We start from the raw sequence: 26852 nt of genomic DNA on the forward strand, positions 1-26852 counted from the left end.
ACTTCATTGAAAAATACACATACACTGTACCATTATAAATGTATATATTACTACTAGCACCATCTGCCGGATAAATTATATTTTTAATGATAAAAATGTGTATTTACCGGCGAAAATGTATATACATATTTAAAAAAATATTTTCGGGATAGATTCGATTTTTTTTTGATAACCCGAGAATTTCTGGTTTAGATTCAGGGACATTTTAGCTTTTTCCGGGGATGGGGGGGGAATCAATTTTTAATATTTTTTAGTATTTCATTATATGACAAGCATTTTTGTCAAATTCAATAAGAGCAAATGCCACCCCCCACGCTGCCACCTTAAATGACGTCCATGTCTAACATGACATACTTCTAAGATATATTTATATGTGGGTATTCGATTTCAATCATTTCGTCTATCCCGTTGCTCTTGGGTTATGATTTGCTGTATAGTCTTGGAAAGTTTTATATTTCCAAGCACTTCTCTAAATAACTGTGTCGAAGGACATTCAGCTTCTTAATACGCTGACACTGTTAGCGATGAGGAGCTGGTCTGATTCATTTTATATAATTTTTAAATTAATTTTATTACGTAACATACCTCCCCACCCATGTTATTATGTAACGCATTGGGCGTAACCTGTTACTAGGTCTTGATAGTCATATTTCTCAATCTTAAACATAGGTTTCAATGCAAGAACAAGTTCGGCAAAATTTATTTCGTTATTGAAATATCTGCTGAGATAGATATTTATCATATTAAATGTTTTTTTTTTAATTTTATTTGTATATATAATTATGAAGTTTTAAGCTACAAATTTAAAGTTTCAGTTTTGGACTTAAATAATTCGTTTTTTGTAATATTTTAGTCAGTGTCTCATGATAATGAAATTATGGGGTTGATAATTTATTTCAAACTCTAGTTTATGACGAAAAACTGATTAGGAGATAAGCGACGTTGAGAATTATTACAAGCGCTGTGCGGTTAGTTTAAAGTAAAGTAATTCAAGGTTATAATTTGCTTTTTTAGTATGTATTGTTTGGTTTTATTTCGCCTAGGAAAATTAACGTTACAAATGGCGTGAGACTTATTTATGTATATTATCCTTGTTTTTGCTACGCCTTTATTTTGCTACTTAATAAGCTCAATTTGTGCTTGTCTACAGCCATCTTTAATGCATTTAAGTAACGACACACAGTCATCATTTCAGTTCCGTTATGGGTATATTATGTTCGTCCGAATTTTTACAATTCGGCGATGATGTAACGTCGTTCATTATACGCGCAACGAGACCTTGATTGTGTTATCGAATGCTGTCAGCAAACATTATCTGTGGAGCATCTACTAGGGCTACCATATCTTAAAATGACGTTTCGAATACAAATTTCAGTAAAACTATCCTCGAATGCGTATCGAATTTGCACATATTTAGTGTTTGCTATATCGCAGTTTCGCTAATTAATGGCGATAACAAACGACGAGTGACGTAAATTTTTTAAAACCAACTTGCGCACGCGCAGATATTCGATCTTAATTATTTGATTGTTATCCGATTTGCGTCATTAGTTATTTTATAGATACCATTTGACACATAAAAGGAAGATGTCTAGATATAAATAAGCTATCTATGATCATTTATTACTAATGTGCTTGTTATTGACTGCAAGTTGATTTATCGATTTCCATGCACCACTGTCAATTATATGTGAGACACGCTCTCAAATTTCAACTGATTAAAATGAAACAGTTTCGGATATATTGTTATGCTTGAACTACACTCTCTGGAAGTTGTCCGAACCGACGTTACAACCGAAGTCGGCCAAGATCTACGACTTCGAGTAATCGACCACGCTGTCGCAAATTTCATATGCCGTCCGGACGGCGGCTTCTGTCACGTACAGCCGGCATATTTGCGCGCGATCGAAAAAAGTGGCAAATAATCGCAATTTTGAAATTGTCATATTATTAAAATTACGCTACTGATAATTATAAAAGTTTGTGTGGGCACTCACCAATACAATATCAATGAAAACTTTTCAGTCGTAAATATTCAGCTTACGCAAAATCTTTGTCGGCTTTTGCAAAATGCCATTTCAGAATACGAACACCACATCTGTGACTATCCTAGAATTTGTCGCCATCGATTCTAAATAAGAAATCGTTATGGTGTGACATTTATATAAACCGATCTAGGAAAATACATAAGGATATTGGAAAAGATTTTTTTTAACAAAATCAAGACCACTAATTATTTTTTAATTATTTAATTTTATATGAAAAAATATAATAACAATATCTGTTAGAAGAATATACTATCAAAAATATAATTAATCTCTTTTGGTGCCCTAAAATACTCAAATATGTCAGTAAGAGTCTGTTGTAGATCGAGTTTCATAAAGCATGTTAACATGGGTCCCACTGTAGCATGTGGCATTATAATTATGCCTACGCGCATACTTAAATTGAACCGATTTACTCGTTCTATCTCAGTTTGCGAACCACCATATCATTATCTCTCTCACTCTCATCACTTAACACGCGAGAGAGCGAAAGGGGAAGTATCTCACCACTCGCGCTCGAAAGAGCAGCTCTGACTTCGGTCCTTTTGACTCGGAAATATGCCGACAATGTTCGGAAGCGCTCGAAGCTGGCCAAGTCGACTGAATTACCCCCACTTTACTTTTCTCGGTAGCCTCGGACAACTTCCGAGAGATTTTAGAGCGGACAGAACCGAAATCGACCGAAGTAACCCACTATATTCTCCGTCCTAGGCCAACCTTGGCCAATTTCCAGAGTGAATAATATGTTTTAACAGTTAATTTGTGAATTAAAATATAAGAAGCGGCGCTTCCATAGCTTGCATGGGCGTGTGATATTGAAATGGCGGTTTATAAACTCAATATCGGATCATCTCTGGTTGGTTTAAAATGAATGCTCAAATTAAGCATTTAAGTAATTTTCCTTTACGGTCTCGTTATCGTTCGCGAGATGTCAAAAATGTGCGATAACGATTCAACTGAACAATTATCCCTCCGTTTGTTATTATTGCTCTTGATACAACAACACTTATAATTATTATTGTTTATATGTTTCGTCTGAGCGAGCGGTTGATTCATTGTCGGATCGGATAAATCTGGTATTTATCGTTTGTTTATTGACTTCTACGATAGGTTCATTGATGAAGTTGCGGGGGTTCCGGTCAACATTATCGAAATTTAGATTCTGGCTCAGGTAATTCCAGATTGAACTAGGGTTCATGCGTATAATACTTATGTGTGCATAAAATATCAACCGCTTATCTTAATCCAATCGCGTTGAATGCACATCAGAGATTTGTAATCAACCGCTTTTTATGCCGTAATGTGTTTAACTTCTGATATACTAATGAAGTCGATAACAGCGTTATTGATTTGGACACCGGATTTCTAGACCTTCGAATCGGATTTGTCCAGTTCTGGCTCTCAGTTACGTTTCAATGTCGAGCGTTTGTTATTCAAATAGTCATACGTGACAATGCTTTGTGTGCATTATCGTGGATGCCACTGTTTACGTTCGCCGTTTATGAGAATGTGTCAATATGAAGCGTCACAAAGGTGCTAGAAACTTCAGCTTCGCTTCCAGCGGGTTCACCTCTGAGACGATTCCAGCGCCAGCCGCTATTGATTGCGCAATCGATCGTTTAGCGTGCAATTGCAATTGTGCCTATGTAGATAGACAGTGGATTCAATTTTTGATCTTGCACAATCGACCGTCGCTGGTGGAAATCGAATCGGTTGAATGAATGGACGCTGTCACCTTCGGACCAGCTAGCTCATTTCCTCTGGACCGCAATTGTGGCGGTCGCTCATTTTCGCACAATCGATGGATAGGTTTTGTGATCGATTCTGTAGTAATATTATTATGTGAAATCCGCTTGTATTCGACGTGCTCGACGCATTAGTTAGAATCCGTGTAACGTGTCAACAGCAATTTCACATTAAATTTCGAAATATGAACACTGTGACAACGATTTTGCTACAAATATTAGAAAACAAGAGACATATAAGAGTAGGGTATGAATTTAGAAAGGATGTAACTACATAGGAAACGGCTGTAATGGACTTACAATATCTTTTAGCGCCAATAAAGAATATAAACCAGTACTAGTTATAATCAAAATACATAAAAAACTACAAAAATGCCATGTAAGATTTATTTATGGACGTTTAAGATAGTAAGTCTTAACGAAAGTTGCAATATTTTAAAGATAAAAGGCACGCTGGTCAGTATTTTTGCATTTCGTAATTGTTAATGTTTTATCGTACAACATAATTTAATAACTAGATTATGTTCTGCGATAAAAAATTAACAATTACGATGGAGGGCAAAAGTAACATAGATACAACTAGATTCTAGTTGTATCTATGTTACTTTTGCCCTCCATTTGAAAAAATCTGAAATGACGTCCCTGATTCTAAACCGAAAATTCTTGGGTTAACTCTCAAAGCAAATCCAAAGAAAAAAGTCTCGAATGTATCCCGAATTATTTTTTTAAATATATCATTTCAGTAAAATCAAATCGGAATAGATTTTCGCCAGTATATATATGTTTTTACCAGTGAAAATCTAATCTATCTGGCAGGTGCTAGTAAAATTATATGATTTCAACTTTTCTATACATATTACATACCTTTCAGTATTTATTTACATGCGATGTATAGATGTTACGGTGGATGTGTATTTTTCAGTGAAGTTATATTTTCACTAGTAAAGTCCAAATACATTTATTAGGGGTAATCAAAAGAAAGGACGTTTTAATACTTTGACGGTCAATTGTGACTTATTTGTCGTTCGGGTCGCATGTTTTTTTTTGGGTAGTGTTTGGATCTGGAGTGTGAGCTACGAACATAACATATTCAATGGAAGATTTCGTTCCGAGTAAAGTGTTTTTACGCACTTGTATGCTGTATGAATTTTACAAAAAAATCTTTTGTTTGGAAGACAAGCCTAGAAGTGGAAAACAAGCCTAGAATTTTTTGTTTGGAAGACAAGCCTAGAAGTGGAACACAAAAAATCATCGATGACGACCACATAGCTGCAGAAAGTGAAGCTAATACAGAGATAACATTTAAAGAAGTTTAAAAAATATTGGGAAGGCGTGTGGATTCCACACGCACTAAGCGACGAGAACAAGGCGACGCGCCTGCTTCATACTACGAGAATCACGCGAGAAAAGATTAATGCTCTCGGATGGAAAACTGTGGTTCACACTCCATATTCTCTTAATATAGCACCATAGATTACCGTTTATTTAAGTCTACACAACATAATTTAGATAAAAAAAAATGATAGTGTTAGTGAAGTTAAAACATTTTTTTCTTAATATTCACAACCAGTCAGTTTTTATGTGGGATTAAAAACCTGATGACGGAAGAAGGTTGTATATGTCGATGTAGATTATTTTGTAGAATAATATTGTAAAATAAATTTGTTTTCAGAAAAATAGTTTTCATTAAAAAATCGTTATCCCTTAATATACATATTTTTGCCAGCGAAAAGATAGGCGCCAGTGTAAATATATGCTGCTCTAAAATGTCTATGAAACTCAATTTGACAGTTACGAAACGTCTATTTGCTGTTCAAACCAAAACCTAACCTTATGAAAGTTCTAAGACTATGATTTGTTTTAACTTTCATTAGGTCACGTCCAAAATACTAACTAAGCAAACTCGTAAGATTTAAAAAAACATATGGTTGAAATAGCATGATCGATAAAGCGCTAGACAAATAATCCACGGGCCGCGGGCTCGAGTCCCGCAGCAGACTCGATTTATTTATTATAAATATAAGTTATTTCAAACACTTCAACCTTAACTTAACTGCATGTGACATCTATTGATTGTTAACTATGATAATAGTGCTAATTAAACATCGTTTATTAAGCATCTTTTGAACGTTTTAGACATAAGATTAAATGAAACTCACAAATCAAAGTGACTCGCACCTGTTATAGGATCAAGGAGTGTCACACTAACTAAGCATATCAAGTCACATTTTTGCAATACGCATTTAGTACATCTTTCATTTCAAATATGATGTCACGTTTGTACTGTCGATTGCGATCGCGATCGCGACCTTACTGCAATGCTCATCATTGTCACAAAAATCATTTAGATATCTCATATAAAAAAATGTTATCTATGACCTTAAAATAGTTGTTTCAGCGATCATATACTGTTAAAATATGGAAAATATTCGCGTTGCGACACCACAGCAACCTTAATTTGCGCTCTTTGTTCACTTTGAATTAATGTCGCGTGTCGTGAAGAGTCAGTTAACGCGTCCAGTCGAAATCTGTGTGTTTCAAGTGTTAATTTCGATCAGTTTAGCGAATCGCGGAGCCTTGGATACTAGTACAAGAGCTCTGAATTGCTAAAAGGTGATAATTAAAAATTGCACTGTGCGCGCTCGATAGGAGTCGAACTTACCGACGACAATTTGCATAACGACTTTCTACTATATAGTATTTATAGTATTTCCAAGAAAATTCAGTGAGCGCTAGGATAAACTGCGAGTTCATCAATAATAAATATCTTTTCTATATTAAATAATTGTATACGAAACACGCGCTAATTCCGTCGAACTTTTTCCTTGTAGCAATTGATGTTTTATTTGATAATCTCACGTGGAAACCAGTTTCACCTCTATTCAATTAGTGTTATCAGCTGTGTTGATGCTTGTTTTCTAAACAAGATTGCTCGCAGTTTTCCTCATTCTATGGGGAAACACATAATTATACGATGATCTAAATGATGCATGCTTCATCATTAGAGTCAGGAGAATACATAAGAATCGCGAGAAAAGAGCAAGTTTCACTTTGATATAATATAGTTTTATTAAATCGGTGCTAAACCCAATAAACGAAGATACGCTAATAAAAATAATAGACAATAAATTTAAATTAGCAATATATAAAATAATTGTTGCACAAAACAAATTGTGCATTACTCTGGGACAGATTAGATTGATTAGAACAGTTAACACTTTATGTATAAGTCTCTGCAACAAATCCTTTTCCGAAGATTTATCTTACAAAAATGCACAAACAAATTGTTTTATGGAACAAAGTATTTATTTAAATGCACACATCTCATTAAATAATTCCCTGTTAAATCCACCCATAAAATTTTGTATTTCATTCCTAATTTTCGGCCTGTATTTGACAATAAATGCAGCTTTTAACCTTGATTTTATACACAGTTTTCACATTTTCGAATTAACAGCATATAATACAATGGTTATCATACCTTTCTCTAAAATTGACCGTGAGAGAAGCATTAATATGTTAAGGCGAAGGCAAGGGAATTTATGTAACATCTAGTAAGAATCAATGGATTCAGAAAATAAAGACACCCTAGGCTTTACAACCGCATTGCACAGTTTTTATGGTTCTAAATTCATTGGCAACATTATAGGTATGTTCGTTGAGGGTTGCTTTGTGGTATGATCACCCTTTGAATAGTGAGTTAACTTCTATGAACACATTTTTTAATTTGCTACCGTACATTTGGAGTAAGTTAATTTTACATATTTTTCCACCATTATTTATGTTATTAATTTAATATTATTTTATAGTAAATAATAGAAAAAAATTAGTGATTCATAAGTTTTATTGCTTTTACTACTTTTTTGGATTAGTTCATATGTTTTAATAATTTATTTTAACACGTTTCTATTATTAATTTTCGTTAATTTATTTTACATATTTGTTATATATTATTCTGCTTTTGTGATTTTTTTATATCAATGCAGAGTCTCCCAATATTTTTTATAAAATTAAGATTAGAAAATTTTACGTAAACCTAATCTGTGATGATCGATCGAAATTATAATTATATAAAATTCACTAATTCCGATCTCTAATTGTATAGGATTCGAAACCAGGTCTTTCAGGTCAATAGTCGGAGACTTATACCACTCTTCTATTGTGCTAGTTATAATATATTTAACATATATTTACCATTACTATAAAAAAATATGAATGGACCGCTCAGTTAATTTAAACGAACTCTCGCGTTATTTTTACATACACGTGTATACGCTCTTGTGTATTAGTAGCATCAATGATGCGAACTTTGACCATCAGTCTTCTTTTATAAATGGAAATTATCCTTGCGCCTATCCATTTTAATTTTACTGATCGGACAGTCGACTGAAACTATTTTTATACGATCTATAAAAACCTAGACGGTTATGTGGGGGTGGTTATCTTTTGCGTTCGGGATAATTATCGCATTAATTTATTAGGGACGTCATTTCTGCTTTTTACAGAGGGGGGAAAGGCCAGTCTGGTCGTTTTCTTAATATTAAATGACATGCACTTTTCTAGCTAAATTTTAAAATATTACGTATTAGAATCGAATAATCCCTTCTCAGAAGTCAAAAATCCACGTCAAAAGCAATAAAATCGTTTCGGCGCCGTCGCAGTGGGAACGCTCGTTACCGAGCGTTCTGGAGTTGCATGACAACAGCACTCCTGCTGTCATGCAACTCCAGACCATACCGCTTCCGCCACTATATTTGACTTAAGGTACTACGAAATCAGCTATATATTCTTTTCCGACTTTTCAACGCACGTATACTACACTAGGGGTCCCAAAACCATCAAAAATTTAAAATTCAAATTTTGTTAGCTCCACTAAATTTTATATTTATAATATATTATTAAATAAAATAAAAATCATGCAACTGAACATAACATTAAGCGATACTGAACAATTAGACTTGCATTCCATTTTTAAAACTCGAGTGAGTAATTAAAAACTACAAATTCCTTTACATAGTTCTCAGAATTACAGTTAAAAATACCTGCTAAAATATTTTTGTCAGACTATGCACTTGTAAAGAGTTACACAACATTTTAAAGGGTGCCCCATTATTATGTCCAAAGCTGTATATCTATTGGTGAAAATGTATTTTGAATAAATTCAATCAAGTATGTTCGTAACGCTATATTAATCCAAACACTACCGCAAGAATGACATGCGTCATAAACGACAAATAAGTCACAGTTATTCAGTATAAAAACTCCTTTTAAGTACCCCTAATATATCTACTGGTGAAAATGTATTTGGACTTCATTAGTGAAAATATAATTTCACTGAAAAATACACATCCACCGTAACATACATCGCATGTAAATAAATAATGATAATTATGTATATGTATGAAAAAGTTTAAATCATATAATTTTACTAGCACCTGCCAGATAAATTTTGTTTTCACTGGTGACAATGTATTCCGATATGATTTTACTGAAATGACATATTTAAAAAAAAATTCGGGATAGATTCGAGACTGTTTTTTTTTTGATTTTATTTGAGAGATAACCAGAGAATTTCCGGTTTAGATTTAGAATCAGGGACGTCATTTCAGGTTTTTTCAGGGGAAGTATTATACATAGTATTTCATTAAATGACCAAATTCAAGAGTGGAAAAATATATGTGATGACTATTATCGGTTGAGTTAGTTTGTTGGTGATTATTACATACGTGTTATATGTAAAGCACGTTCGCGCAAATCACTAAAATAACTGACAGTGACACTTGAACCTAACATTCGCATTGCTGACACACAGTAGCCAGCGAGTGAGTGACCCATCGTCTTAGTCACTTCAATTGTCTGACGCAATTATTGTTAACGTATCATTGTTATGTTACACCGAGTGTTACGGTTTTAGTATTCGTATTTTTTTTTATTTTTCTTGCATATATCTGGCTCTCGAAAAATACATCGACCTTCGCGGAGTTTCGCTTTGCTACTTATTTTGCCTTTTTTACGTTTTATGTTTCAAGCATTCAGAACTGTAAGGACGTACATATTCATGTTTTTTTTGTTCTTTATAGAACAGTCCATTATGTAGGCGACAATAAAAAGTACGAATGCCACGCGTTTTTCCTACTCGGCGTTCTAATTAGGATGCCGTTTAGTACTGCACTTAAGGGCATTTACTGACCCTTTAGTGTGTCACCAGTGCTTGTACTGATAAACACTTTAAACGACATTCACGAGACAATCTGTCGTGTGACGTTTTTCGTTGCACGTATCGAGGCATCTCGGTGGCTTGTTGGGTGTTTTTTTTTAAACAAATTCCTATTGAAAAGGCACTGTATTTATGTTTGTATGTATAAATACATATCGGCGTCGGCGTACCCTTGCGAAATAGACGTAAGAGCGTCACGGGTTCAATTTTGGACGTCGGCCATCTTCAACGCTTGGCATCCGTCGAAAACTTCATATATTTTTGGTTATATCCAGTTATACTCGTTTCTGTATGACGTATCTATCCATCAGACACGCCATGGACCACAGTGTAGGATTGTAGAGAGATCATTCCGACGCCGTTTGTATCGTCACACGTTTTCTATGTAGCTACGCTCGACCGAGTGAGAGTTGTGCGCCGATGCGAAAATTTGAATGATGTTTTTTTGCAATAGATATAAAAAAATAACTTGTTCCAACAGTAAATATTAAACTGGCACTCCCGACTTAATTAGTGTTGCGATGATTCACATCATCCACACACCGATACAATCTGTAAATGCTAACATAAACACACTGTATCTACAGCTGAAGTTTATTATTGGTATTTCCTTTCAACGCTTATTTGCTCAAACTTCTAAACATCATGTAGCATCGCCTCCGTTATAGATAGCGCTTATCATCTGTCCACTCCAAGTTGCCGTATATCGTACATGTGAATGCGATTTCGTTTATCTATGGAGAGATTAAAGCATGTCAGGAAAGATGCGAATTTGTAGCAAAACAACGGTGGATACTTGGAATCGATCGATGCCAGTTTGCTTATGTCAAAGACCTACGTCTGGCGTACCCGCCGTGTGGTCGCGTGTGTTTCCAAAATTAACATGCAAGGTCGCGAGGTGCGTATATCTGATTAGCTTTTTGTTCCTTGAGAATTCGCGCACCCCAACACAATATTTGAATGACCCAGATTATGGCGAATATATTTTTTGATCCACTGCTCCCTAGTGAATTACTTCGGCGGTTGGAAATTTTAGCCTAATTAATACTTCCATGACGTATAAATTTGTCCCTAGAAATATGTTTTAAAAATTATCTATGTAACATCATATTTAATTTTGAAATATGAGTCATTTTTAGAATTTCAATAACAATTTTTTTTAATCATTTGTACATCATTTTAATATTTATGTTATACATAAGTACAATAAGATCAATTTCCCAAACACAAAAAATGGCACAATTGAGTTGTAGATAATGAAGTGGTACATGGAACAAAAAATGATTTTAAAAATTAAGTACCATACGATTAGTCGTACAAATATTCAAAAATTTGGGTTGCAGTCTATTCAGTAGTGAAAAGCTTATATTAAAATTCGCAAATATCATATTTACTCACAACTGTACTACTCAGTTTTTACAAGATTGAAATAGTATGCCACAATTAAAAATTGACATAGCGGTTCTTACACATATTTTGATTATTTTATCAACTTTCATGCATTTTTTACATGTTTTTGAATTTATAATAGATACTTATAATTGTTGATACTGTTAAAAAAATACGGGAAAGGTGTATTTTTTTCGTCGTCCCAGCAAGTGCATAATGGCGAGCTTCTAACTTAACACGTGCGCGCGACCTTTTTTGGCCCTATTCATAAAAAGCAATATCGAGGACAAGGCTTGTAAATAAAACACTTTTTAACATCTTATCAAAATTATTTTGACATAATTGCACCTTTATTTTTAATAAATTCTTGTATTCTGCTTAGCATCAATAAATTCAGATTTTCAATTATTTTAAGATCGATCTCCTCTTTCTACACTTCCATGATATTTTTTTCAGCTTTGATAGATTTTTTCTTAATTGTTGTTTTATGATTGCCCATAAATTTTCAATTGGGTTCAGATCGGGGCTGTTTCCTGGCCATGTTAATGATGTGATTCCCATTAACTCTTTGAATTGTATAATTTATAGATAGATGATTCATTTAGTGAAAGTTTGAACTTGAAAAGTATAATGGCATGGCGCAGAATCGTCTTGCAAAATGGGTTCAACAGTATGTTGTGAGAGTTCTTAAAAGATTGGAATAAAGTCGTTTTCTACTACCAATTTATATATTTTTGCATTCATGGTGTGCTTGACTAAATTTACAGAGCCCAATCCATAAGCTGTCATGCACGCTCAAATCATCATATAGGGTGAATGCTTGATGAATCGATTATTGCATAAGGGATGAAATCTTTCGCTTTTTCTACAACGCACAATCGCTTACCATCTGCTCTAAACAGATTAAATTTGGATTCGTCGGAGAAAGCCATTCTTCTCCAATCTTCGACGGTCCAATGGCGATGAGCTTGTTTTTTTTTTGTTGTTGGGTTTCGCACTTTGAATCCAGTCCTTCTCGAAATATTCAATTTTGAAGTAGATTTCAGCAGCAGTTTTGAATCTATATTTTTTAATGATATTCTTTATTCTGCGGTCTTCTTGAGCAGACATCATACGCTTCCACCCGCATTTGCACTCGCCCTAGAATTCCTGTTTGGCGATATTTTTAAATTCATTTCCGAATAAAATTGAATCCTGTTATTGCTATTATTTTAGATTTTACCTTGATCGACATTTGTTTAGATCTCTCCGTGATTTTGGGTTTGTCTTTACATAACCAAGGCTAACGTGCAACTAAGGAGGCTATACAAGTTAAAATATCTTGTAAATTATTACCACATATGCACTTGATCAAAAAAAAATACAATAGAGCAAGTTTTAACGAAAGAATACATTTTAATAATAGAATTTGTGAAATATTGCCTATGTAACTTTTAATTGGCTACAAATGTATGTCCCAATATTAAATTCCTATTAGCCTTATTTATATTGAAGTATTACAGTGGTGTGACAAAATAATTGGACCAGACATTATTTTTCATATTTTTCTAGTTTCTGCACACTTTTATGTAATTTAAATAAGTAAAAACAATATTTTTGCACATTTTTAATTAAAAAAATATTATTTAGTAATACCACCTTTCTCTTTTATTACTTTGAGTACTCTTCTAAACATACTTTATGCTCGCTATTATAGTTTTTTGGGTCGTTTAGCCACACGTTTCCTATGTTTTTTTTCCTTCAAAATATCTAAATTAGTATTGGAGCACTTGTATATGCTTTATATGAGGCAAATTACCAGGCCAAAGTGAAAAGTATTTATTTATTGATTTTTCCTGCATCTTGCATAGTTATTGTTTTTGTCAATAAAATATCATCGAAAAAAATAAAGGGGAACCGGCACCCTTGCCGCTAGTAACATACCATAACATCACTGAACTTGGATATTTTACGACTCTTTAAATACATTCTTCCTTGTACTTTTCCGAAGGTCACCTATGCACATAATCGTATTGTTCGGTCATCGTGCGCATGATTGACCGTCGGATAAACAAACCGTAAACATGCAGTCTAATCTTGGTGTTGCTTGACCCATTCGAAACGTCTATTTTTTCATCGCGTTTTTCACTACTGAGCTGCTTTTAACATCCACCTCGCGTAATTGACGTTGCAAATTTCTCTTAGATATTTCGATTCCTTCATTATTTAAAATAGCTAAAACATATGAAGATCTGTAACCCTCCTAATTTTCAATGCAATAGAAACAATATTTCTGTCCGTCCGAGTGTGACGCATAGGGTTGCTGTCCAAGTCCTAACATATTTTTATTCTCATCACTAATTGACTTTTTTGTCACTTCTTGTTTTACTAAAAAAAATATATATTCAAAATCATTTATATTAAATTTAAAGTAGCTTTTCTTTGCCACGAAGCGCATAAAAAATAAACAAAATTTATATGAGAGATTTATTTATTTCAATATTTATTGATATGAGAGTATTGATCAAAGTGTATTCAAACCGAATTTTGGTCAATAGGAGGGCGCAAAAACAATTATTACTTCTCAGAAGTCAAAAATTCACGTCAAAAGCAATAAAATCGCGTTGGCGCCGTCGCAGTGGGAACGCTCGGCAACGAGCGTTCCCACTGTGACGGCGCCAACGCGATTTTATTGCTTTTGACGTGGATTTTTGACTTCTGAGAAGGGATAATTGTTTTTTGCGCTCTCCTATTGGCCAAAACTCGGTTTAGATGTTTTTCATTTGATTCTCATTTAAAATCGTAATATTGTAAAAATGTCGTAAATTAAATTGTAGCTTCTTATCTTTTTATATTTTATATCCATACTTAGCTTCTTGTCATACAAATATTTCCATATTGTTATTGTTTTGGTCCTTTTTTAGTAAGAAGTAACCGAAATTTTGTTTGATTTCTAAACTTGGGGTTAAAATTTTACACTTAAAAATAAGTAAAATGAAAATAATGACGTCATATTTACGTAGAAATAAAGAAATTAAATGTTAGGTAGTTTATCAATGTTTTTTTAAACATTAAAAATACTTGAAAAAATATGCCGGAACGCCGTTCCACCAAGTTACATGACAAAAAAAGCCCTGGTTAGGAGTGAAAATTTTGCCTCGTTAATAATCAGTGTGATATTATATTATAAAAAAAGCTTTTCACGACTTCACAACCTCTAAAAATGAAGATTTTTATAAACAAGGTATTTGTTCGTTGTTAAATCGCTGGCAAAATACCATTTTTTAAACAGCATATCTTGATTAATAAAATAGTTAAAAAGTTTGATCACTACATATGGAACAATTAAAATATATATGAACTACCATAATTTTGCATTATATCTTAGTTTGAAAGCTTATCGTAGGTATGTGGAAAATATGAAAAATGTGCTTTATTTAGTTTCTCGTGTTTTAAATATACTTATATTGCTTAAGAAATTAACGGTTTGTTTTGTTTAATATTATTGTTGATACGTTTTTAGGAGTCGTGCCAAATTTCTTACAATTTCGTAAACAGTAGTGAAGTTAGCGTTTGATCTATCGTTCTCTATTGATATTTATTTAATTTATATTTAGTATGTTCTATAAATAAGCTAACAAATTTGACTTAGAAAATAGCAGGAAACCACTGTACCTAATTCGCTTTCAAATAATAAGATATATTTAAGCATTTGAGTCACTGAGTACAATTTTTATTATTATAAATTATAAATAAACACTAGAAAATGAAAAATGTTCATCGTTTTGTGTTTCTTCAGGCGATGCGTATTTATGAATTTCTTCGCGAATTGGGCGCGGCTCGGATGCTTCTCCCCATTTCACTACATCCATAGATTCATATATACATACATTAATACCCCTGATTTACAAACGTAGTTTGTCTCGCGCAACGCTAATGATCTTCGTCGAATTTATTCGTTTTTTTTCTGTGTTGTTTTTGTACCACTTTTTTATCATCGTTGAAATCCTTAACACAGATATTTTAGAATGCATATGCGGCGCCGCCTGCACGTCTAGGTTTCTACGTATTCTGCATAACCAATGATTTTTTAGCAAATAATTGCGCGAAATGAACTTGAGGATAATGCGTTCGCAGAATTTGAAAGTCACCACGCGAGCGCATCGTGGACGTGTTACGTAACGTGATAGGCTAATATTCGGAGTTCATTTACCTTTCTCTACACGTTTTAAAGTGTTTTTGTTTTCAACGATGGTAGTCGAAAAGCCCCAGCACAAAATTATTTTAAATGAGTATTCATTGTTATAAGATAACGCACTGAATGATAAGTTCGCCCTTAATATTCTGATCTCGATATTTGTCGTGCATAGTGAAACTAGAATGCAAACTTATTTTATTTTATTCGCCCTTAGCTGTGCTATTATTAAAAAAACAATTTAACTACATCTAAATTATTTACTTTTAATAATTAATAAACGAATATGTTTAATTTTGTATGCAAGTCAATATATATAAATAATTTTAAAAGTGATTTTTGTAATTTAATTTATTGATGAATTCGAAAATTTATAATGAAAATGTGATATATTATAACCAAACGTGATATTCAACTTTGTTTTAGTTCAACAAAATCTATCGACTGTGATGTGATTAAGTAATAAAATCGCAGTATAAAAAAGTTTCGTCCTTATCTTCCGCTCAAAGCGAAGATTCTCATCTCTCGCATACTAAGTGTATTAAATACAAATATATTCTACAAGGGTCAGTCGAAAAATAAAAAAAAACATACATAGTATATATTTGCTTTTTTTTCAATGCAATGTAATAAGTATTATAACCAGCTGTTGACTTTTGACTTCCTCTGACTTTAGCTAGGAAAAGAGATGGAAGTCACTTGGAATTAAATTATCGTGGATGGTAGAAAAAATCTCCCCTTCTATTGTAGTTTAAGAGCAGCTGAATTGTAGCATTATTATTGTTTCAAAAGTCCAGTACGCTTCTGCTCAATGACTACTCGAATTGTGTATTGCTATAACGACGTCAATGTGCATACTTATGCGCTACTCTTCGTAAAATGAAATTAATTGCCGATATACATTTTGATATGCACTTTCGTATTTCGCAGTCAATTGTTTCACATTCAAGCAGATGCACGCTTAACCCTTCCTTCACTGTGATGTACACTTAGTGTACATATCATTCATCCACGATACACTTACATATTAAATCAGATCATTACAATCAGAAGAAGAATAAAAAACTCGGTAAATTAAACCCCCAAATAACGAAAAAATACAGAACAGTGTAGCTGGACTTTTACACAGCTATATAAAGATGATCCAACTTCAGTTTCTAAACAAATTTATGGATTTTTTTTAAATAATAATCATGAAAAATAAAATCAATTAAATGGCCGTCTCTGGACATTTTGCAGCAGCCGATCATTTAGATGTAATTTTCGATGACTTTTTCGTACATTTCGGGCGGTATCGAAATTGGCGGATTTTGGTTTTTAGGTGCTCGAATGTTTCGGGTTTACGGAGTGTTTTCTTATTAAAAATAGCTGCCTCAGATGTCACTGATTCCCAGACTTTCAGTCCAGTGGTTAATACTTGTAGGTATTCATTATATTATATCTGATTGACTGATTCAGTTGGTACAGATTTATCCCGTTGTAATGCATTGGGCTTACGCCTGTCTGGTTGCAACGGAAGATTTAATAAAAAAAATGAAAATAATGAATGCTTAAGTCTTCTGCCACCCTTTCACTTCCAGCAGCAATATTCTCGGCTAAATGGGCGCCAAGATGATGCACATGCCTTACCTCATCTCCAACGCTTCAAGTCTCTTCAAATTGTTCGCTCAGTAGGACGATGAAATTTACTATAATCTTCCCGTAAATTCCGTTACACAAAATTGTTATTTCTGTAGAACAATTTTGGTGGTTAAGCGATCCATTTCGTAAATGTGTTGTTGCAAACTAACATTTGACACTTTGAGCGATACAAATTTATGTAAATGATAAATTGCATCTAGTGTGACTGGAGGGTTATCGTACCACCTAAATAAATTATCGATTACACTAAGCGCTGCTCACAATCGACCATTCGTTTTAACGGAGATGGCAAAAATTTTTGTAAACTGTACATCCACCATATAGCCGGAAATCTAAAATATAGATTTTCTGCGTACATATCATTTTATTTAAGCTAACGGAAGATTATAGCGAAAAAGGTTTCTGGAAGGATGAGTTTTCAGAAGAATCTTCCGGAGGGTTTCCCGATGGATCATATCCGCCATTAATATTAGACGAGCGGTAGTTGTGCAACGTTATCATCGATCGGGGCGTGACCCAGTTAGGGGTGCGCGCAGCCGCCCCGGCGGGCCGGGGCCGCCTTCCCGTATCGATCGCTCTCGCGCTTGCCGGAAAACTGGATGCAAAAATAAGATGAAAACCCTACCGCGATGCAATTTTGCACCGCGGGCGATTATTGCCGATAGAAGTAATTCGAAGATCGCGGGCGGAAATGACTCCTGCGCGTCATCAAGGTTAAGCTTCGACCTTCCGGTCGACGTCGAAGTCGCGCGTTGGGCATGGCCAGCTCGGAGCGCGTTAGGGCCGTCGAAATCTGTGTGCTTTTCGAAAATTTTCCGGCGAAAAGCGGCCGGTTACGTAAACGAGCGGGGGTGGGGGGCGGTGACGCAGTGTGACGCGGGCGGCTCGATAGCGGCGACCGGCGCCTCAGTCGGCGGCCAGAGCTCGCCGCGTCCGCAACGTCGGACACGGCCTGATCGAACGGCCGGAAGCCAGTTTCAGCTTCCGAGGCGCTCCGCCTTCTCCAGTCTCCGGCCACTTCCGCACCGAGCTTCGCCGCGTCCGCCAGCATGGGGGACAAGGTAACGCTATCTTCGAGGACCGTCGCCGCCGCTGCTTTTTCTTCGTCGTCTACCTTTTATTTCCACCCCGTTCGGATTTTTTTATCCGTCCTTCGCATCGGCTGCCTTTTTGCTATGTCGTGATCGGTTGTCTAAAATCAGTTGCGTAACTTGTTTTCCCGAAAGCTCGCGCCGTATTGATTTCTCGCGTGAAAGCGGCGCTCGATCGCCGGTCGATTTTCTTCAGCATTTCCGCCCCGCGCATGCGCACCCGTCTGTCTCCCTTGATTGTATCTTTCGAAGTTTATTACGCTGTTTTTCCCGTTGTCGAATTATGCCCGCCGCCAAAATATTCTCAGATGATCCCGCGCGCGGCACCTAGCCGTAATCCAAGAATAAACGGATTATTTATAGTGTGCTTGATTTAATATGGCCAAGTCTCGACGCGGACGCGAATTTTTGACGATGTTTTTGACAAAAAATGTCGCACGATCTTGCGATCGTTTGCCTATTCTGGGAAAGCTCGACGTTTCAACTCGACCTACTAAAAATCGCGGCTGCCATGTTTAAAACGATAAAGTGAAAATTTTAATCAAACAAAAGAATCTGAGTAAAAATATTTTATATTTAAAAATTCTTCACTGTGGTTTTATTTTTGAACTCTATACTTTTTATTAACCGAGATATGATTAAATCGTGTCCGCAAAGAATTATTTTATGATAATTTTGTAGCTATAGAAACACCATGCATTGGAACGCAAGTTTGCTAACTGACCTATCCTATGCCGTTTTATAGAAAATTTTATTTATACAATATAAACTGTTTTTTTTTTAAAAAAAACTGTAAAGGATTTTCGTACATAGTGCTATAATAGCTAATCAAAAAAATCCATATAAACCTGGGTCTTTTATAGTTCGAAAGTTATCTTTATTCCGCTCATAAATACTATCATATAAAACCACACCTTAAAAGTAACCATTTTTTTATATTTAATTATCGCTACTTATAGAGTTACATATATGCACATATTTTTCCTTATTTTAATATTTCTTTTACGTACAATTTACATATACTTTAACAATATTAGTAAATATATTTTTATTTAATTAATTCTGCAATAGGTAGACTCGCAAGAATAAGGAATTTTTAATTTTTTGCCATAGAATATTTTAGAACTTCGGTGGAGTTACGAATTTCTCATCTATTATGTCTGTCTTTCCAAGTTTTTTGATATTTTTTGTGTTAATACATTTTCTATTGAACATTTTTTATCTATATAATTACTTTTTTTTTTAGGAATTAAACATTTTTTAGAATTCTAAAACAAGTTATACTTGTTTAATGTTTCAGAAAAGTTTGACGGTAATCTGATTAAAATTACAGCATTTTATGTAGCTTCAAAAACCATTAAAATACGCGAGTAAATATTCGTTTCTACAACGTTCTAAAGATATTGGGACGGCTTTTTATATGAAGCGATTCTCATATAACGCACAAATAATAAAATTCAGTAATTCCCCGTTTACTTCCTTATGAAATATTTTGCACATTTAAACTATCACATATTGCTATCTCCGCAAGTGATAACACATTATGCGTGTAACATAATTCAATGAAGCTATCAACTTTTCACAAAGATATTTTACTATCTATTTTTATTAACTATCTAAATATCGATGTTTTGCTTGATAAAAAATATTTATTTACCTTACTGCCATTCAAAATGTATCTTTAATGATGACGCTGAATTCGGCAATTCTCACCAAAGTAGCAAAAGTCGATATATCGGATTTCGGCAACTAAAGGGTTAATAGGTAAAACATAACATAAAATATGACATGACAATAGTCATTCCTCCAAACATCGTGCTATACAAAGAAAATTCTCATATAACACGATTCTATTCCACTTGTAACTGCATTATATCGAATTCAATACATTCTTTAGAACCACAAAAAATAATCTTAACTCTGTTTTTAAATGGTCTAAAACTGCAGAAATGATATTATAATTTTAATTCCACCTGCTTAAATTTTGCAAATAAAAACTATTTGCTATTCAATTCCTGAAAATTACATTATAGAATAGCCTTCGCATTGTCGTGCATAACTTATTGAAATAGTTTTTACTTGACGTTTCACTTTGATGGCATCCTTCAATGTAGTATTTCGTTTCTTAGTGTCAAAAAGCAGTGGGCCAGAATATTTTGCATCTTACTATGTATACATTTTGCCTGAATACGGTTTTGGGGTCTCGTTGGAGTAGTCTTATGTCCATTTTACTTGTCTCTCTGGCACTTGTTCGCAAAATAAATAAGCAGATAATGAATTTACGATAGCTCTTGGCAAAATTCGTACTGATACTTGAAAATCGTTAAAATATTCTCAAAATATTTTTTATTAATATTTTCATGAATTTGAAAATGATATAAATATAAATAGTTCTTATTATCCCTGATAGAGAAATAGCTGTTCAAGATAGGACCAATTACTGATCCCGATTTTATCCCTAGTCAATTTAGCAGCGTTGTCGTGCTGGAGAATATTGTATTGTCTATTCACTAGAGCCAAGTCTCGTTTAATTAAATCTTGATTTTAGCACATATAAATGAATAATCCTTTTAAAATCCCTTTTGTAGCGCTTGAATAGGGAATTCTCCAGCTCTTGCCAATTTATAGGTATTGAACCAGGGAGTGCCGCCCTTGTTAGATAATTCCTTAATGGTTATTGTCGCATCTGTTTCGATTATCAGCTAACTATTTTTTCAAATTTTATGCGGAAAGAACGACATTAATAATGTATATTATCTTGAGAGACGTCGTTTCTGCTTTTATTCAGAGGAGAAGGGCAATAGTTGGCTAGTCAGTGGTCGTTTTTTTTAATATTTCGATTTCATTACGATTTATGGTATTTTTCTGGTAAAATTCAAGTGACGTCCCTGTTTAGAATTCACGTCAAAAGCAATAATCTCATGCCGTCATCGTCGCAATGGAAACGCTCGGTTTTCTAGTGCTCATATTAATACTTTCTATGCCAATATTACGACTTACAATAAGTGAGAATCGAATGAAGTATATCTAAACCGAATTTTGACCAATAGGAGGGCTCAAAAAAGAATCATCTTTTCTCATAAGTTTTTATTATTAAAATTCAATGTTAACTAATTGAGTATAAATTATTTATATTATGCAAATTAAATGTGGAACATATAAAAGTTAAAAATCCACGTCAAAAACAATAAAATCATGCCGTCGCCGGCGCAGTGGAAACTATCAGTGATAATTGTTTTTGCACCCTCATAATGACCAAAATTCGGTTTGAATACACTAACCAATACCGATATCAGAAGTCTATCATATTTTTAAAACATAGTTATCGACGCCTGTCTGTACTTCCGCTTATTTTCCCCTGAAAGATGAGTTGGCTTAGTTCATATTTTAATGAAAGTTAAATTTGGTTAATTCGTGTAGGTTAGGTTTGGGTTTGAACAGCAATTGGACGTTTCGTAACTCAAATTGGGTTTCATAGATATTTTAGAGAAGCATATAATTTCACTAGCTCCTATCAGTTAAATTATATTTTCGCTAGTATAAATATATATCTACTGGGGAAAATGTATTCGGACTTCACTAGTTAAAATATAACATTTATACATTGCATATACATCGATAAATGTATATGTTGAAAGCATTGAATTTTACTAGCACCTGCCAGACAAATAATATTTTTACTGGTATAAATATGTATCTACCGGTGAAAATGTATTCCGATATGATTTCATTGAAATGGCATATTTTAAAAAATACTTTCTGGATAGATTCGAGATTGTTTATTTCTATATTTTCTTCGAGGGATAACCCAAGAATTTCTGGTTTAGAATCAGGGACGTAATTTCAGTTTTTCTAGGGGAGGGGGCAAAAGTTGGCCAGTCATTTAATGACATGCGTTTCTCTTGCAAAATTCATGGGAGGGCAAATGCCCTTATGTGCCCGCCATCTCCTTGATTGTTTTATGTCGCAACCTAAAAAAAAATCCTCAAAAAGACCCAAAATCTATCTCAGTTAAAATATTCATCTACATACATTTAAATATATGAATATTTGAGGACACGATAAATCCCTTAATATTAAAATTAATCTTTGAAATATCTCAGCTAATATTGTTAGCCAAGTTGTTCCGCCAACTTTTTTCAAAATGGCGGCTATTAAAAAAATTGTAATTTAGTTAAAAAAATATATTTAAAAGCTGTTTTTGAGATAGTTAAAAGTAATCGGAAACAACATAAAGCATGTTATTTTTTCCCTGTTTATCTAATAATATAGTTACTCTATTATAAAAAACTGGAGCGATTTTATAAATTCGCTGAATCGTAACTACATAATCTTACATATGTATATGTTATAAAACAGGAAGAATCTGGGCGATACAAGCGCCGTCGACATCCTGTGCGAATACAAAGAACCATTTAATGTTATAGATTGTTCTAAATTATTCTGCAGTTCAGAGGATCATTATGCTACAAATACAAAATATGTAAAATATGGACCTCTAAGCCAGGCATACATGCTCTCGCATATCTACTATTCGCTAGTCAAAAGGATCGTTTTCGGCTTTAACAGTTCACCCTTTTTCAGATGTTTTTTCGCGAATCGAGTCGGATATTGACGCGCTTGCGCAAAACTTTCCATAGCGCGAGTCTGGGGTCGATCGGTTTTCCGCACGCCGCCGGTTGTCTATGCCAAAAAGTGCATTTATTGCACGTTCGTATAATGCGCACGCGCGTTATGCAATAGGTGATGCCCTACTTAAGCGGTTATTCGTCTGGAATCGGTGTTTTCGCCACAGAAAAGCACCTATGGGCTCGGAAAAACTCAAATTAATAATTTACAGCGCCGAGGTCGCCACTATCGATCGCCACCAAGATGTTACAGCGCCTGTGTCGCTTAAATCTTCGGCCGCATTTGTTCTGGAATCGTAAAAAGGGCTCGTCAAATCTCGGGAAGAATCGTAGAATCTTATTATAAACTTATATAATAAATAAAAAAAATCGACTGAAGCAAATCGGCAGCCATTATCCATTTTAAACAATTAGTTCGAAGCAGTCGTATATTACACACATAAATCCAAATTGTCTATCATAAACACACCGAAGCAAATTACTCTTAAAACTCGATAAACTGTTTAGTGTAATTTTTTAACAACCAATGTATGCTGTTTGTTTTTTGAAATGTTTGCTTAACATTAGCAATGTGCCTCTAATCATGCGTTAAAACCCATCGTTCGATCATAAAATCATAATTATGTTTTATAGTTGCACGAACATTTTTCAGTAGCAATGTAACTTTGATATAATATTTTAAATACATTAATTTATAAGCGATCGGTTACATTGCAACTGTAAAGATTTTTTTGTTTGCTTTTCCTGATACTTTTATCAGGGGGACGAGATGTTTTCAGCATGCTTTCGTTAGTAGTAGTTTGCATTATGATTTCAGCATGGCCGCTCAGACTCATATCGGGTGGCAACGATACCTGCTCTTAAAGACGACAACAAAACCGCTGATGGACAGTATAAGGTTGCTTTTGTTTGTTTTATTTTGTTTTTTTTTAATATTAATTTAACGTATCATCATCATCATTGCCTCTCTATACATTTAGATATAAAAAACGATTTGCTTAACCTCTGTTTGTGAATCCTGCAATCTTTTTGTAATGTTTTAATTAAAATTTATTTATAAAGGATAAAGAGACAACACAGACACAGTTCTAATCGAAGCTTTACATCTGTAATAATACGATTTATTTTAAACAGTCGAGAAGAAAACCAGCTCCGGGACAGACGAAGAAACAGAAAAAGGAGGGCGATCTCGATGAGTTAAAGCAGGAATTGGATATCGATTACCATAAAATCACGCCAGAAGAGTTATACCAGAGATTTCAAACTCACCCGGAAAATGTTTGTATTTTCTTTGTTACTCATACTGATTATAAATCTTTGCAAATTATTTATCATTATCTACGACTTTCAGGGTCTCAGTCATGCAAAGGCAAAGGAGAATTTAGAAAGAGACGGTCCCAATGCCCTCACGCCCCCGAAACAAACCCCCGAATGGGTGAAATTTTGTAAAAACTTATTCGGTGGTTTTGCTCTTCTCTTATGGATTGGTGCTGTCTTATGTTTTGTCGCTTATGGAATCCAGGTATGTCGATGTTCTTCTTATTTTTGCACACTAAAACGTAATTTATTCACTGCTTCGTTTTTAGGCTAGTACGGTTGAAGAACCCGCTGACGACAATTTATATCTTGGCATTGTATTAGCGGCTGTCGTAATAGTCACCGGTATCTTCTCTTATTACCAAGAAAGCAAAAGCTCTAAGATTATGGAATCTTTTAAGAACATGGTACCACAGTTTGCTACCGTTTTGCGAGAAGGCGAAAAGCTCACAGTCCGCGCCGAAGATTTAGTATTGGGAGATGTCGTCGAGGTATTTATAAAATTCCGACCTGTACATTTGATAAGATTCATATAAATGAATTAACACGATTATTGTATTCTAGGTTAAATTCGGTGACAGGATTCCGGCTGATATTCGTATTATTGAAACACGAGGCTTCAAAGTGGACAACTCCAGTTTGACTGGAGAATCCGAACCCCAATCTCGCGGACCCGACTTCACCAACGAAAATCCCTTGGAAACTAAAAATCTCGCTTTCTTCTCGACAAACGCGGTAGAAGGAACTGCTAAGGGCGTCGTCATCTCGTGCGGAGATCACACTGTAAGAATATCACTAGTTTCGCTTCATCTTGCTGCTAGTTACATTTGTCAGTTGATTAAAGAAAATGTAATTTCAGGTCATGGGCCGTATTGCCGGTTTGGCTTCCGGTTTGGACACTGGAGAAACCCCCATCGCAAAGGAAATCCACCATTTCATCCACTTGATTACCGGTGTAGCCGTGTTCCTTGGCGTTACATTCTTCGTCATCGCTTTCATCTTAGGTTACCATTGGTTGGACGCTGTAATTTTCTTGATTGGTAATTATTTTAGCTATATGTGAATATCTCATTTTTTTTATCTACTTTGGTTAAAATCATCTTTCAATTTTATTTTTAAGGTATTATCGTCGCTAACGTACCAGAAGGTCTCCTCGCCACTGTAACCGTATGCCTCACGCTCACAGCTAAGCGAATGGCTTCCAAGAACTGCTTGGTTAAGAATTTGGAAGCTGTAGAAACCCTTGGCTCTACCAGCACCATTTGCTCAGATAAAACTGGAACTCTCACACAGAACAGAATGACAGTCGCTCACATGTGGTTCGATAACCAAATCATCGAAGCCGACACCACTGAAGATCAATCTGGAGTCCAATACGGTATTAATTTAAAATTATTAAAATGGCACTAACAATTTTATTCGTATGCTAATCTCGATTGAATTTTTTTAGACCGCACTAGCCCCGGATTCAAAGCTTTGGCACGCATTGCGACTCTGTGTAATCGAGCTGAATTCAAAGGTGGCCAAGATGGTATCCCTATTTTGAAGAAAGAAGTCAGCGGTGACGCTTCAGAAGCTGCTCTTCTTAAGTGTATGGAATTGGCTCTCGGAGATGTTTTGTCCATCAGGAAGAAGAACAAGAAAGTGTGCGAAATTCCTTTCAACTCCACCAACAAATATCAAGTTTCTATTCACGAGACTGAAGATCAAAGCGATCCACGACACCTCATGGTGATGAAGGGTGCCCCTGAAAGAATTTTGGAGAAATGCGCGACAATCTTCATCGGCGGAAAGGAAAAGGTATTTATTATTATATTGTATAACGTGTAATTATTCGTATATTAAATGTTATATTTTTCATAGATTCTCGATGAAGAAATGAAAGAAGCTTTCAACAATGCATACTTGGAGCTGGGTGGCCTCGGAGAGCGCGTGCTCGGTTTCTGCGATTTACTCCTTTCCTCGGACAAATACCCGCCCGGATTCAAATTCAACTCCGACGATCCCAACTTCCCGATTGAAAATCTACGATTCGTCGGTTTGATGTCTATGATTGATCCACCCAGAGCCGCCGTACCGGACGCCGTCGCCAAGTGCAGATCTGCCGGAATCAAAGTCATCATGGTCACCGGCGATCATCCCATCACTGCCAAGGCCATCGCTAAATCTGTAGGCATCATCTCGGAAGGAAACGAAACTATTGAAGATATTGCCGCACGATTGAACATTCCCGTTTCCGAAGTCAACCCACGCGAAGCCAAGGCTGCCGTCGTACACGGAACTGAACTTAGGGAATTGAACTCCGATCAACTCGATGAGATTCTCAGGTAATTTCTATACGACTTTAAACTATGATTATGGGTATTTATGTTCACTGTTTTATAGATACCACACTGAAATTGTGTTCGCCCGAACTTCGCCCCAGCAAAAATTGATTATTGTGGAAGGATGTCAACGAATGGGAGCTATTGTGGCCGTAACCGGTGATGGTGTAAACGATTCTCCTGCTCTTAAAAAAGCCGATATTGGAGTTGCTATGGGTATCGCTGGATCTGACGTATCTAAGCAGGTATAGTTTCGAATAAATAAATCCGCTATGATGTAA

The 26852-nt window shown here is 34.9% G+C and overlaps 1 protein-coding gene and 1 long non-coding RNA gene across 8 annotated transcripts in view; both read left to right on the top strand.

Annotated features, from left to right (window-relative positions):
• Atpalpha (sodium/potassium-transporting ATPase subunit alpha) overlaps window positions 1–26852 on the top strand; it is a 58259-nt gene that overhangs the window by 23066 nt on the left and 8341 nt on the right. For 3 of the 7 annotated variants that reach the window (XM_088189410.1, XM_088189412.1, XM_088189411.1), the window contains exons 2-11: window positions 23748–23828; window positions 24065–24208; window positions 24282–24452; window positions 24517–24738; window positions 24812–25030; window positions 25107–25287; window positions 25368–25625; window positions 25698–26047; window positions 26111–26574; window positions 26633–26816. In XM_088189410.1, coding sequence (XP_088045536.1) covers window positions 23748–23828; window positions 24065–24208; window positions 24282–24452; window positions 24517–24738; window positions 24812–25030; window positions 25107–25287; window positions 25368–25625; window positions 25698–26047; window positions 26111–26574; window positions 26633–26816 — 2274 coding nt within the window. Of the gene's footprint in view, window positions 1–18119; window positions 18273–23747; window positions 23829–24064; window positions 24209–24281; window positions 24453–24516; window positions 24739–24811; window positions 25031–25106; window positions 25288–25367; window positions 25626–25697; window positions 26048–26110; window positions 26575–26632; window positions 26817–26852 lie in introns of those variants that run through there. The other 4 variants (XM_088189415.1, XM_088189416.1, XM_088189413.1 and 1 more) reach the window with 3 other exon arrangements.
• Window positions 6609–13286, top strand: LOC148233421 (uncharacterized). The gene is made up of 2 exons (XR_015810341.1): window positions 6609–8652; window positions 8730–13286. It is a non-coding gene; the product is annotated as an uncharacterized LOC148233421 (long non-coding RNA).

The sequence above is a fragment of the Plectrocnemia conspersa genome, unplaced genomic scaffold (genome assembly GCF_051122295.1).
Source record: "Plectrocnemia conspersa isolate PC_06_02 unplaced genomic scaffold, ASM5112229v1 ptg000008l, whole genome shotgun sequence".
NCBI lineage: Eukaryota > Metazoa > Arthropoda > Insecta > Trichoptera > Polycentropodidae > Plectrocnemia > Plectrocnemia conspersa.